The sequence below is a fragment of the Aphidius gifuensis genome, linkage group LG3, assembly GCF_014905175.1.
Source record: "Aphidius gifuensis isolate YNYX2018 linkage group LG3, ASM1490517v1, whole genome shotgun sequence".
NCBI lineage: Eukaryota > Metazoa > Arthropoda > Insecta > Hymenoptera > Braconidae > Aphidius > Aphidius gifuensis.
The window spans coordinates 9,978,164-9,991,209 of NC_057790.1; the positions used below are offsets into that span (position 1 = coordinate 9,978,164).

The window sequence follows — 13,046 nt, forward strand, 5'->3', positions numbered from 1 at the left end:
ATCAGGATGTAGAAATAAAATTTTTTCTCCGTATTTCTTATGTTTTTAATTTTTTGGAAAATTAAAAATACACATACACGTTAGTCCGGCGCAGCCAGACACGGCTGACTAGTATGAAATAAAAGACTTTTTAAAGCAAAAATTTGATAATGACAGCTGACGAAAAATATAAATACAACAACTCATATTCTAAAATTTTGACAATGATAATGCTATGGTGCCGGCTATGACACCAATACTATAAAGCGATATATTTTTTTTTTCAGTTATGCACATGCCTATTTCTTTTTTCTAACTCTCAAACTATACTATACTGTGTTTCATGTTGCGTTACCTATGTTATATGTATACTGTGTTTCATATTGCGTTATCAATGCTATATGTATACTGTGTTCCATGTTGCGTTACCTATGCTACCGTTTCAGTTTCGGTTACACTACTTCCGTCCCCAACTTCCGTCCCCGATTTTCGTGACGAATTTTTTTTCCACCTACTCTCCAAAAAGAAGTTTTACTTAAAAAAATCGGTGTTTTTAATTTTTTATAAAAAATGTGTTTCATAGATCAAAATTTTTTCGAAGAGGCAATAGATTTTCGGAGTACGCATGTTTTAAGCCTAATACAAAGTCTATAACACCATTTCATCACGAGTTATACCTTGCCTAAGAAATGAAAAAGGCACAAGCTATAACTCAAAATAAAGTAGTCACAGAGGTTTCATATTAGGTTTGAAATAATTAGCTTATAAAATTCTATAACTTTTCTGAATAAATTTTTTTCGTACGATAAGTATTTTTCGTGAAAAAAAAAAAAAAAAATTTTTCTGAAGAAAATAAAAAAATGACTGGATAGATAATGCGTTTTTTATTAGTGGCGATATAAATTTTAGAGACGCTTCTTTTAGGCCAAATCCGAAGTCATTACGACAATTAGTTCGGAAGTTAGAAATGTTATATTTTTTGGGTAATCAATCCAATACTACGGCTGAGCCTTTTCGGCTCCTAGCTTTCGTAAATTTTTTTTTTTATAAGTTATGAAAATACATTCCAGGGTACATGAAACAAATGACAATTTATATATTGGCCGAGTGTCGTTTAATTCTTGGATTGCCATGATTATAATGTATATTAAGTAGAATATTTTTTCGTCATCTTTAATTGTTGCTGCTACGGTTCAGTAAGTAAGACTCTGGAGTTTCAACATCGAGATACCGTGTTCAAGTTCTGGGGATGTCAAGTATTTGTAGTGTGAATTTTAGGTCAATAATTATCAAATAAATCATTAATTATATAAATAATTTAAAAAAATTGTTTTTAACAATTAAAAAGTATTTTTTTTTTTATTAAATTTTTTCCGTGATGTTATATCTAAATATATTATGATATATCTAAATAAATTATGATGTCTAAATATATTATAATCAGGCTCGGGAAGTTCGTCTGTTATTTCAGATCGCCGAAAATATCATGGCAACATGGTGAAATATAGTTAGAAAAAAAGACGATCTGACCCTCGTACATCGGAAAAATGGCCTTTGAAAAAAGGTCTTATTTTTTTTTGGCCTCTTAAAAAATGGCCTTTTAAAAAAAGCCTTATTTTTTGAGAGAAGAGAATTTCTTTGGGAGAGAGAATTTCATTGGGCCAAAAACATGAGACCTTTTTTAAAAGGCCAAAAAAATAAGATTTTTTTTACAAAGCCATTTTTAAGAGGCCATTTTTAAGAAGCCAAAAAAAATAAGGCCTTTTTTTGAAGGCCATTTTCAAGAGGCCAATAAAAATAAGGCCTTTTTCAAAAGGCCATTTTTAGAGGCCATTTTTCCAATGTACGAGGGTCAGATCGTCTTTTTTTCTAACTATATTTCACCATGTCGCCATGGTATTTTCGACGATCTGAAATAACAGACGAACTTCCCGAGCCTGATTATAATACATCTAAATATATTATGATATACCCGAGTGGAAAAATTTTCAGGATGCCCTATTTGACCTCAAACCCTGATCAGAAACGGATCAGGATTCCTTATTCAGGGAACCTGACTCATTCCTGACCCGAACCTGGTCAGGACACCTTACGATTTCCTTAAGTCAGGTAACCTTATCCAATCCTGTTCAGGAAAAGAACAGGAAACCTTGACGTATCCTGAATAAGGTTTCCTGAACAGATTCTGACCAGGATATTATCAGGAAAAATTTATCAAATAAATTAATTTTTTTTATTCAGTTTTCCTGTTCAGGAAAGGAACAGGAAACCTGAACGTATCCTGAATAAGGTTTCCTGAACAGATTCTGACCAGGATACTATCAGGAAAAATTTATCAAATAATTTAATTTTTTTATTCAGTTTTCCTGTTCAGGAAAGGATCAGGAAACCTGAACGTATCCTGAATGAGGTTTCCTGAACAGATTCTGACCAGGATACTATCAGGAAAAATTTATCAAATAATTTAATTTTTTTATTCAGTTTTCCTGTTCAGGAAAGGATCAGGAAACCTGAACGTATCCTGAATAAGGTTTCCTGAACAAATTCTGACCAGGATACTATCAGGAAAAATTTATCAAATAAATTAATTTTTTTTATTCAGTTTTCCTGTTCAGGAAAGGAACAGGAAACCTGAACGTTACCTGAATAAGGTTTCCTGAACAGATTCTGACCAGGATACGATCAGGAAAAATTTATCAAATAAATTAATTTTTTTTATTCAGTTTTCCTGTTCAGGAAAGGAACAGGAAACCTGAACGTATCCTGAGTAAGGTTTCCTGAACAGATTCTGACCAGGATATTATCAGGAAAAATTTATCAAATAATTTAATTTTTTTTATTCAGTTTTCCTGTTCAGGAAAGGATCAGGAAACCTGAACGTTACCTGAATAAGGTTTCCTGAACAGATTCTGACCAGGATATTATCAGGAAAAATATTCATTATTATAATAAATATTTATTTATTATTATAATTTTAATTCTAATACAAAATGACAAGGGACAATTTAACAAATTGTTATATTTTATTTTTACGTTAAATTAACGTCGCAAATTCTAATTTAAGTTTTTTTTTAGCTGATGTAATTTATGAAAGCAAAAAATCACATCAGATCATCGATAGACGGCATGGCCGCGCGTGTTAAGGTCCGTAGTTGTAATCTGAAAGTTCCGAGTTCGCGTCCCGCTAGTGGTTAGGTAATTTAAGTTATGTTAGGTATATAAAATCTTATCGTTCAATCTGTTTCATCAATAACATTGCTATAGTAAATTAGTTACAAAACATCAATTAATAAAAAACAATTTTTTTTTAAAAATTACTTGATCCGTTTCAGATCAGGAATCCTGTTCCATTCCTGATCAGGTATCCTGGTCAGGTTTCCTGATCCGATTCTGATCAGAATCCTAAAAAAAAGCGTTACATTCTGATCCGTTCCTGAACAGGATTCCTGGTTATATTCTAGTCAGGAATCCTGATCTATTCCTGTTCAGGTATCCTGGCTCTAACCCTAAAATCTGGCCAGGTTTCCTGATCCGGTTCTGATCAGAATCCTAAAAAAGAGCGTTACATTCTGATCCGTTCCTGAACAGGATTCCTGATCCGGTTCTGATTTGAAATTAGGTTCCCTGATCCGGTTCTGATCAGAACCTTAACTAAATTTCCACTCGGGTATCTAAATAAATTATGATATCTAAATATATTATAATACATCTAAATAAATTATGATATATTTAAATACATCATGATCCTGTATAAAAAAAAGCATTGGTGTCATGGCGGCGCTTGATGAATTTCAAACTTGCCGCCTGAAATTTGAATTTGATTGGCTCTCATTTGAAATTTGATTGCCGCAATAATTTGTGCTCATTTTAATTGGGGTTTAGATTGATCACGTGCATGTCGTAAAAATTGATATAAGTGACGCTCATTGCATATACATATATATATGTATGTGTGTGTTCGGCAACGTCCGAACTCAGGCCCAAGCCCTTCAGGGATGCGGAACGTGACTTATCGTTCATTTTGGCTTCCATGACCGTCCGTTGTCATTTTTATTTATTGACTAGTTTTGTATAGTTTTGCCAAGTTAAAAATAATGGACTTAGAAAAAAAAATTAAATTTCACAAAACAAAAAAACTGAGATATCTACATTATTTTACCAGCAAAATTTTTTACTTAGCTGTAATTGTAGCCAAACAATCAATATCTACATTATTTTACTTAGCTAGATTTTTCACTTAGCTGTAATTGTAGCCACACAATCATTATCTGGATTATTTTACTTAGCTAGATTTTTTACTTAGCTTCAATTATAGCCAAACAATCAATATCTACATTGTTTCCCTTAGCTAGATTTTTTACTTCAAAAAACTTAGTCCCTTATTTCGATTTTGGCAAAACTAGACGAAACGAGTCAAAAAAAAATAAAAATACGGATGGTCATAATGGCCATAATCTGCAATAAGCAGCCACGAGGGGCACCATGGGGTCCTCGGGCCTGAGTTCGGTATCAGCCCTAAAAAGTTAAAACTGAATCTACCTGAGAACAGTAGAATAGCATAAACTGAGATAAGCCGTGACCCTCACCACTGGGTGCCAAGAATCTGAATTTACCGTTTCCCTTCGTAGAGCGTCTTTTCAATACTTTTCACCCACCTACAAAATTACTTCTTTATCTATATATATAATCTATATATATAAATGTGAAAATGAAAACCTTTGAGGCGTATGTTTTCAGCAACTATCCAACCGATCATTATGATTTTTTCAAAAATTGAAGAGCTTAGCACGGAGATCGTTTTTAGCGTTTATTCGATTTCATAACTTAATGAACAACCGAGTTATTAATTATTATAAATAATAGCCTGCTACGTGGCAGAGTCGACAAGCAGCGCTTCGGTAGTGGCTGCTTTACACTCATACAATCACAGAGTTGGAAAAAATGATTTATAGTCCCAAATGATTTATCTATTTGCATTTAAACATAATCAAAAAATTGAAAAAAAATTAACAATAATATTTTCGAATCAACTAGCTTAGGAATCATCAGACCGATAGATAAATAAAAGTGTAGGTAAAAATATAGTTACAAGCTTAAAAATTTTGGTAAATATTTGGCAAATATATAAATGTTTAAATGAAATGTGTTATCAATAGAAAATGTTTAATAAAATGAAAATGTTTACGTTCAAAATTTCTTTGTTGGATAACCTTGGTTTAGATTTTCTATTTATTCTGTCTTTAATGATAATGAAAATGGCAGCACGAAATTATTTAATAATCATCATCATACCTTATCAATCCATTCAAAAAATTAAAAAAGAAAATTTCATTTAAACAATTAAAGTTAAAAGTAAATTCCATCGTCAAACAAAGTTTGGGCCCAATAGTATGTAATCCGTATTGTAAAAAAAAACAAACTGATAATTAAAAAATAGTAGTAGTAAAAATTTTTTTAACGACAAGCATAAATGTGTATTCTTCCCCTATTCTTATGTGTTGAAGTTGTCGACTTTGACATCCATTATCTAAAAAAAAAAAACTAGCATGAAAATTAAAAAAAAATTCATCGAAAAAAATTCTGACTTTTATTTGCTGCCAAAAAATCGAAAATTGAATAACGGGAAATTTATTTAACTTTCAACCTCAAGTTTGGAATAGGAATATTATTTGGAGCTAGCAAGTCTTTAATTTTTTTGAACAAATGATAACATCTCTAAAATTATAAAAATCATCTCGGACAAAGCCAGGTTAATGTGCTAGTTAGTTATACTTTAAAAAAATACGAAAAACCAGTTTTTTTTTCTCAAAAACTATGATTCTAAGGAAAATAATTTCATAGAAAAATATATAGTATTCGAAAGACGCATTTATTTAGCTATGTACGAAAACACTACGACAATTCTGTTAAGAGTTATCGAGGTTCCTATTTTTATTATATTGTTAGCGGACGTTACGCAATAGATAGCTCTTGATAAAAAAATCGCAGAGACTTTATGTAGGGCTCGAAAGATACGTCTTTCAAATACTTATCACCTGTATATACGTAGAAATGATTTTCTATGATTTATAGTCTTCGAGGAAAAAACTTTATTTTATTTAATTTTTCGATTTCGATGTATTTTACTTAAAAAAAATCAATAACGAGCTGGATCTGTTGAAGCGCGATAGAGTTTTTAATAAAGCTGAATTTAAGGCTAATACAGGGTCTCCACGAGCATTTTACTGGAAGTTATTGAAAGCGCCGTATTAAAAATAAAAACTGCCTATTTTGAGAGGTCATTTTAAATGGCCATTTTTACGAGCCTTTTTCAATCGCTTTTTCTAGAAACTTTATTACCAGAAATAACTAGGTTTCACCGACATTTTACTAAAACGTTCAGAGATATCTGGTGATAAATATCCTCGCATGTGGACACACCCCTTAAGTTTTTTTTTTATGTTTATTTTCGGCTGGCAACATTAAAAAAAAATTCAAATTTTAGGGCCATGGTGGCCGTGTTACGCGATTATGTAAATAAAATTATGTTCATAACTTTTTTTTTTATCAAATTCATTAAAATTTTGACGTTTTATAATGGCTATTGCTGCAGGACATTAAATTCTAATAAATTAAAAAAATAGTCAAATAACTTTCAAAATTCATTTAAAAACTTTTTATTTGGTTTTCCGATCGATAACAGATATTATACTCATTTCAAAATGTTCGTAAATATATATACAACGATACCATGAGAAAAAAATAATCAATAAATAAATGTTCACTAGCTAGATGATTAACCCGGCTTTGCTCGGGATTATTTTTACAATTTCAGAGATGTTATCATTTGTTTGAAAATATTAAAGACTTGCTAGCTCCAAATGAAATTCCTATTTCAAACTTGAGGTTGAAAGTTAAATAAATTTCCCGTTATTCAATTTTCGATTTTTTGGTAGCAAATAAACGTCAGAATTTTTTTCGATGGATTTTTTTTAAATTTTCATGCTAGTTTTTTTTTTTAGATAATGGATGTCAAACTTGACAATTTCAACACATAAGGGCAGGGGCATAGGGCATAGGGGCAGATTACATATTTACGCTTGTCGTTGAAAAAATTTTTACTACCACTATTTTTTAACTATCAGTTTGTTTTTCTTTATAATACGGATTACATACTATTGGGCCCAAACTTTGTTTGACGATGGGGTTTACTTTCAACCTTAATTATTTAAATGAAATTTTCTTTATTTATTTTTTGAATGGATTAATAAGGTATAATGATAATTATCAAATAATGTCGCGTTGCCATTTTCATTATCATTGAAGACAGAATAATAGAAAATCTAAACTAAGGTTATCCAACAAAGAAATCATTACGTACTGACGGACTGAATTTTATTATTTTAAACATTAACATTTTCATTTTATTACACATTTTCTATTGATAACACATTCCATTTAAACCGAATATTTACCAAAATTTTTAAGCTTGTAACTTTATTTTGACCTACACTTCTATTCATCTATCGGCCTGATGATTCCTAAGCTAGTTGATTCAAAAACATTATCGTTCATTTCTTTTCAATTTTTTGATTATGTTTAAATGCAAATAGATAAATCGTTTGAGACTATAGCGCGTTCTCTCTCTTTTTCTAACTCTGTGATTGTATGAGTGTGAAGCAGCCACTACTGAAGCGCCACCTGTTGACTCTGCCGCGTAACAGGCTATTATTTATAATAATTAATTACTCGGTTGTTTATCAAGTTATAAAATCGAATGAACGCTAAAAACGATCTCCGTAATAAGCTTTTTAATTTAAAAAAAAAATCATAATGATCGGTTGGGTAGTTGCTGAGAACATATGCCTCAAAGGTTTTCATTTTCGCATTTATATATGGGGCATTCCATGTCAACTCACAGGGTTTTTTCTCTCACCCTCTCAGTTTCAAAAACAAATATTTTTTTTGAGTTAGTCATCGACTCAGATGTACCTCTGATTTTTTTTTTATTTTTACCATCATTAACCGCCGAGCCAGAATCAAAAAACACCTTCTTCACAAGAGGTACGTCAACTACGATTTCGCGATTTTTTAAAATTCTGATTTTTTTACTGTAAATAGTAGAGCATCTTTTGAGCCCTAAACGAACTCTCTAGGACAATTATTTTATAAGTTATAAAATTTCTTTTTTTTTCCGATGATTTCAATACTGCGGCTAAGCCTTTATGGCTCTTAGCCTTCGTAATAAAAAAAAGCGATTTTGTAAATAAAAAATAATTTTATTTACAAAATCGCGTAACACGGCCACCTCGTCCCTAGCCGGAGTATTGAGAATTTTCAATTTTCAATCGGTAACGCGGGCCACCAGCCCCAACACACGTTACCAGGTCTTTTTATATTATTTCTTTCATTATTATTAATATTTTCATTAATATTATTATTCATATTATTAATACTATTGAAAATGTTATTACTACTATTAAAAATCTTATTTTTGATATAATATCAATAATCAATAATTAATACTATCAAATTACGGAAAAAATTTTCTGGAGAATGCCACTGTAATGAGCTCAGTTACGTCAGTATGGTTACAAGCACTTCACGTATAGTGATTGCATTCATTTTTTTAGCTGTGACAACTGAACTTATTTCAAATAATCGAGTTCAGCTACCACAACCAGACTTATAGTGCTCTCAACTGAATGTATCTTGCCCTCAGCTATACACGCATGTGCATGTAACGTTTGTCGACTTCTTGCTTGTATTTTCAAGATTAGATATTAATAATGAATAATGGTTGTTCATGGATAATTTGAGAAAACTGTTTTAGTAAAATGGAAACTGGAAAAATAACTGGATGATTTTATCGAAAAGTAGAAATTAATATATTTTTTTTTGTCAATGAAGAATCTGTCAAAAACATAGCCTCAATTAAAAATATGATGATACGATTGTTCAGCTCTCACAGCTGAGTATGGTTGATATAGCTAACTCAGTTACCCAGGGAAAAATCGTCAGATCAAATCAGATCCAATTTGATCTGAGCCAGATCTAATTTGATCTAATTTGATCTGGCTCAGATAAGATTTGATCCAATCAGATCAAATTTGGGTACAGATCAAACTTGATCTGGACTCAGATCGAATCTTATCTGACCAGATTTGACTAGATCAAACTTGATCTAGACCCTGACCAAACTATATCTAACCAGATCAGACTGGATCAAACTTGATCTGGACCCAGATCAAATCTTATCTGACTATATCTAACCAGATCAAACTAGATCAAACTTGATCTGGACCCAGATCAAATCTTATCTGACTATATCTGACTTAATCAAACTTGATCTAACCAGATAAAAACTTATCTGACTAGATCAAACTGAATCTGTACTCAGATCAAACTATATCTAATCAGATCAAGCTTGTCTGCATAATAAATTATACTGTTGTTCCGAAAACTTCGACCGGTACGATGGAACATAATAAAAATTATTTTTTTTTTTTTTATATTAACATAATATATTTTTCTCTCCGTATATGAAAGAAGAAATCTATCTTATCATATACGAAGTATTTTACTCGTCTTTCATATGACGAGTCAGCAGATGTTATGAATAATAAATTCAAACAACGTAAGTAAAATAATTGAAAGGTGAGTACGGGAATAATTCATTAATGCTAGGAAAAAAAAAAAAATTTAATATGAAAGTGAAAACTTAGTGTGATCAGCTATTCAATAAAGTTGTCACCTTGTATGTCTCGTCGATGATTTCAGTTGGCTGTTTAGACAAATAATCATATTCTGGTTCAGCAATATTATTTTTAATTGGTTGCTCAACTGATGTCAAAACTTCAACAATTGAGGATAACACTGCACCTTGGCTTGGTTCGGCTTCAACTTTTGGTACCTGCACGGAACAAAAGATGCAAAATAAATTATACATCAATTTGAGTCTACACTCAGAGAAGGATATGTTTAGAGTTAACATACCAATATGTTTACGGAGTGAACAAAATATAAGTTAACAGTTAAGATATATATCTCAACATTAAACATACAAAAATCGCAATAAGTTTAATGTTAAGATATACATATATATTAACAATAAACATAGTATCTTTACGCGGCCAAATTTTTGTCATATTTTGATGCGCCTGCGCATATCAGTCTACTTCTTGTAATCTCTTTTTTTTGACATTATATTCTGATACTATTCTAATTAGAATATCATATATTATGTACTCGTGTTGTCATTAATTTATTCAAATTCTAGTTTTTTTTTGTAAATTCATTCGTAATTTTACATTAAATTTTTATATTTACATACGTAAATACCCTCAACTATCAACCTAACCTTCAAATTGTGTCAATTACAGATATCTTAGATATCTTAATAGTTAACATACCAATATTAACGATTAAAATACGTATGTTTAATGTTAATATATCATATCTTTAATGTAAACTTATCATCCACCACCCATTTAAACATGGCATATGTTAACATTAAACAGGATATGTTAACTGTTAACATATCCTTCTCTGAGTGTATTATTCTTTCTAATAATATTCATAATTATATCAATCAAAACTAAATCTGATAAGTTGAAACAAATTTGGTTGAAAATTTTTTCTTCAATCTTTGAGTCAGTCTATGCAAAGACATGTCTTTACCTCAGTTGTTGGTTCCTTGAATTCGCTCTCGTGAACGATTGAGTTAACAACAATTTTAACATTTTTTCCTTTATACTTTAATTCCTCTTGAAAATTAAGTTTGTGTGGCTTACTTGGTTGGATTTCAGCATTTTTTTTTAGTAATGTTGGTTTCGTTTCAATCGCAGATTCTGTAGTTGTAGTTGTTGTAGGCGGCTCCTTCTTTTTGTCTATTTCTAAAGAATTACATATTTTTATTACTCAATTTTAATTTGACTTTAAAAATAAGTTCAACATATTAATGCTTCATATGTTGGCGAGGAATCACAATAAACTCATTTAACTCAGAACTTTAGAAATACCCTACTTTGCTAGTGTTAAATAGTCTGCTTTGGTGATTGAATAACTTCAGAAAAAGCAAGAGGATATTTTTTAGACTGAGGTAATAAGTTTACGAAATCTAATATGACACTGACAAGAGCTGTTTAGAGTGCGTTCAGCACTTTTATATTTTCCGAGAGATATTGACATAAAAAAAAACGACCAGGTCGAAATGCTTCTATTTGTAAAATCTTTAAAAAAATGTAGAGGAATGACGTCTTATGAAGCAATTTGTAGTCGACTCGACTAAGTCGAGGTGTCACTAAACCAGGGTGTGAATTTTCCATCGGAAAATCTCTGTCGTTAAAAAGAAAAAGCTATTCTATTATAACAAACGTAATACTGTTCTTGTTAAGGAGTAGTGAGGTTTACGTTTAGAAGTATTATGCGTCTTCTCTGGTGAAAATTTTTCTCCGATTTTATCCGATATTTTTCCACTTATCTCTGCATTACTCTGATTTTCTCCGCATATGGCTGAAGTAGAATTCTAAAGAAAAATCGCAGTAGAGCGAAAAATTATTTATTCCGATTATCTTCGACTATTTCTAATTTTCTCCAATTTTTGTCCGCATCATCTCGAACTTTCTTCTATTTTTGTAAAATCGGAGAAACTCGGCGAAATCATTTTCGCCAGGGTCAACACAAACCATCTATCGTTTACAACAAGACTCTATATGAACAATATAAACGAAATATTTTTTCAAACAAGAACTATTATTTTCAAATCGGTTTTATTTAAGGTTGATTCCCAGTCGCATCACCGAACCAATATTTATGCCACGAAGGGCCCGTATATCAATAACGCTATTTGTTATTCCCGTGTCCTAAAATTTTTTGTGGCGCCACTGGTAAAAAAAACCAAGTTCTTTAGTAGTATGTGTGTCGTGGCTACACACTAGCGAGCAAAGATTACATCGTACACTGAAGTCATGCTTGTGTTCATGTCTGTGTGCTGCGCTTCTCGCGAAATTTTTGAATTTTAAAGTTATTTATTTTTTAAACGCAACAGACGAAATACTAAAAATTTATATCAAAAAATTTGTCTTTTTTAGCACTACAAATTGATAGAAATTTAACGTTTTCTGTTGCGTTTTTAAAAAGTTATTAATAAAAATATGAGGTACCGCCTATACCTTGCGTGATAAAGTTGTCAACTTTGACAGTAAATATCTCAAAAAAACCAAACAAAAAAAAATTGAAAAAAATTGACAATGTAGATAATTATTTCATTTAAACATAAGATAAAAAAAAAAAAAATCTGTTGCGATTTCAGATTTCCAGAATCAACCTTAAAATGAATAATTTTTTTTTTATTATGAACAACTTATTGCCAAGAAGATTCCTTCTAATTTTAAGAATAATTCTCACAGTGTGCCACCAACATAACTCTAAAATACTCAAATCGAACGTGGTCAAGTACCCGAGTAGAAATTTAATCAGGATAGCCTGATAACTGATCCGAATCGGATCAGGATATCGTAAGAATATTTTAATTCAGGTATCCTTATCGAACCCTGATCCATTCAGGCTCAGGATATCCTTAACTTATCCTTATTAGGGATATCTTGATCCAAGATAAATGGATCAGGCTACTCTATTAAGGAAAGAGTAAGGCTAGCTGGATCCAAAATGGATAAAGAAAAGAGTATCAAATTTGCGTCTTTGAATTTTACAAATTGCCTGATCAGGATAGCATCAGGCTATCTGTATTCTATCCTTAATAGAGTAGCCTGATCCATTCTGGATCAAATCTTGATCAAGAAAAAATTATTAAATTTATTTTTTTTTCAAATAATTTTTTCTTGATCAAGATTTGATCCAGAATGGATCAGGCTACTCTATTAAGGATAGAGTAAGGCTAGCTGGATCCAAAATGGATAAAGAAAAAAGTATCAAATTTGCGTCTTTGAATTTTACAAATTGCCTGATCAGGATAGCATCAGGCTATCTGTATTTTATCCTTAATAGAGTAGCCTGATCCATTCTGGATCAAATCTTGATCAAGAAAAAATTATTGAATTTATTTTCTTTTCAAATAATTTTTGCTT

General features: G+C 31.0%; 1 protein-coding gene across 1 annotated transcript in view; it reads right to left on the reverse strand.

Annotated features, from left to right (window-relative positions):
- LOC122851920 overlaps positions 1–13,046 on the reverse strand; it is a 68,472-nt gene that overhangs the window by 27,249 nt on the left and 28,177 nt on the right. Inside the window, exons 3-4 of the mRNA XM_044151425.1 lie at positions 10,639–10,853; positions 9,713–9,871 (exon numbers count right to left, since the gene is read on the reverse strand). Coding sequence (XP_044007360.1) covers positions 9,713–9,871; positions 10,639–10,853 — 374 coding nt within the window. The remainder of the gene's footprint in view (positions 1–9,712; positions 9,872–10,638; positions 10,854–13,046) is intronic.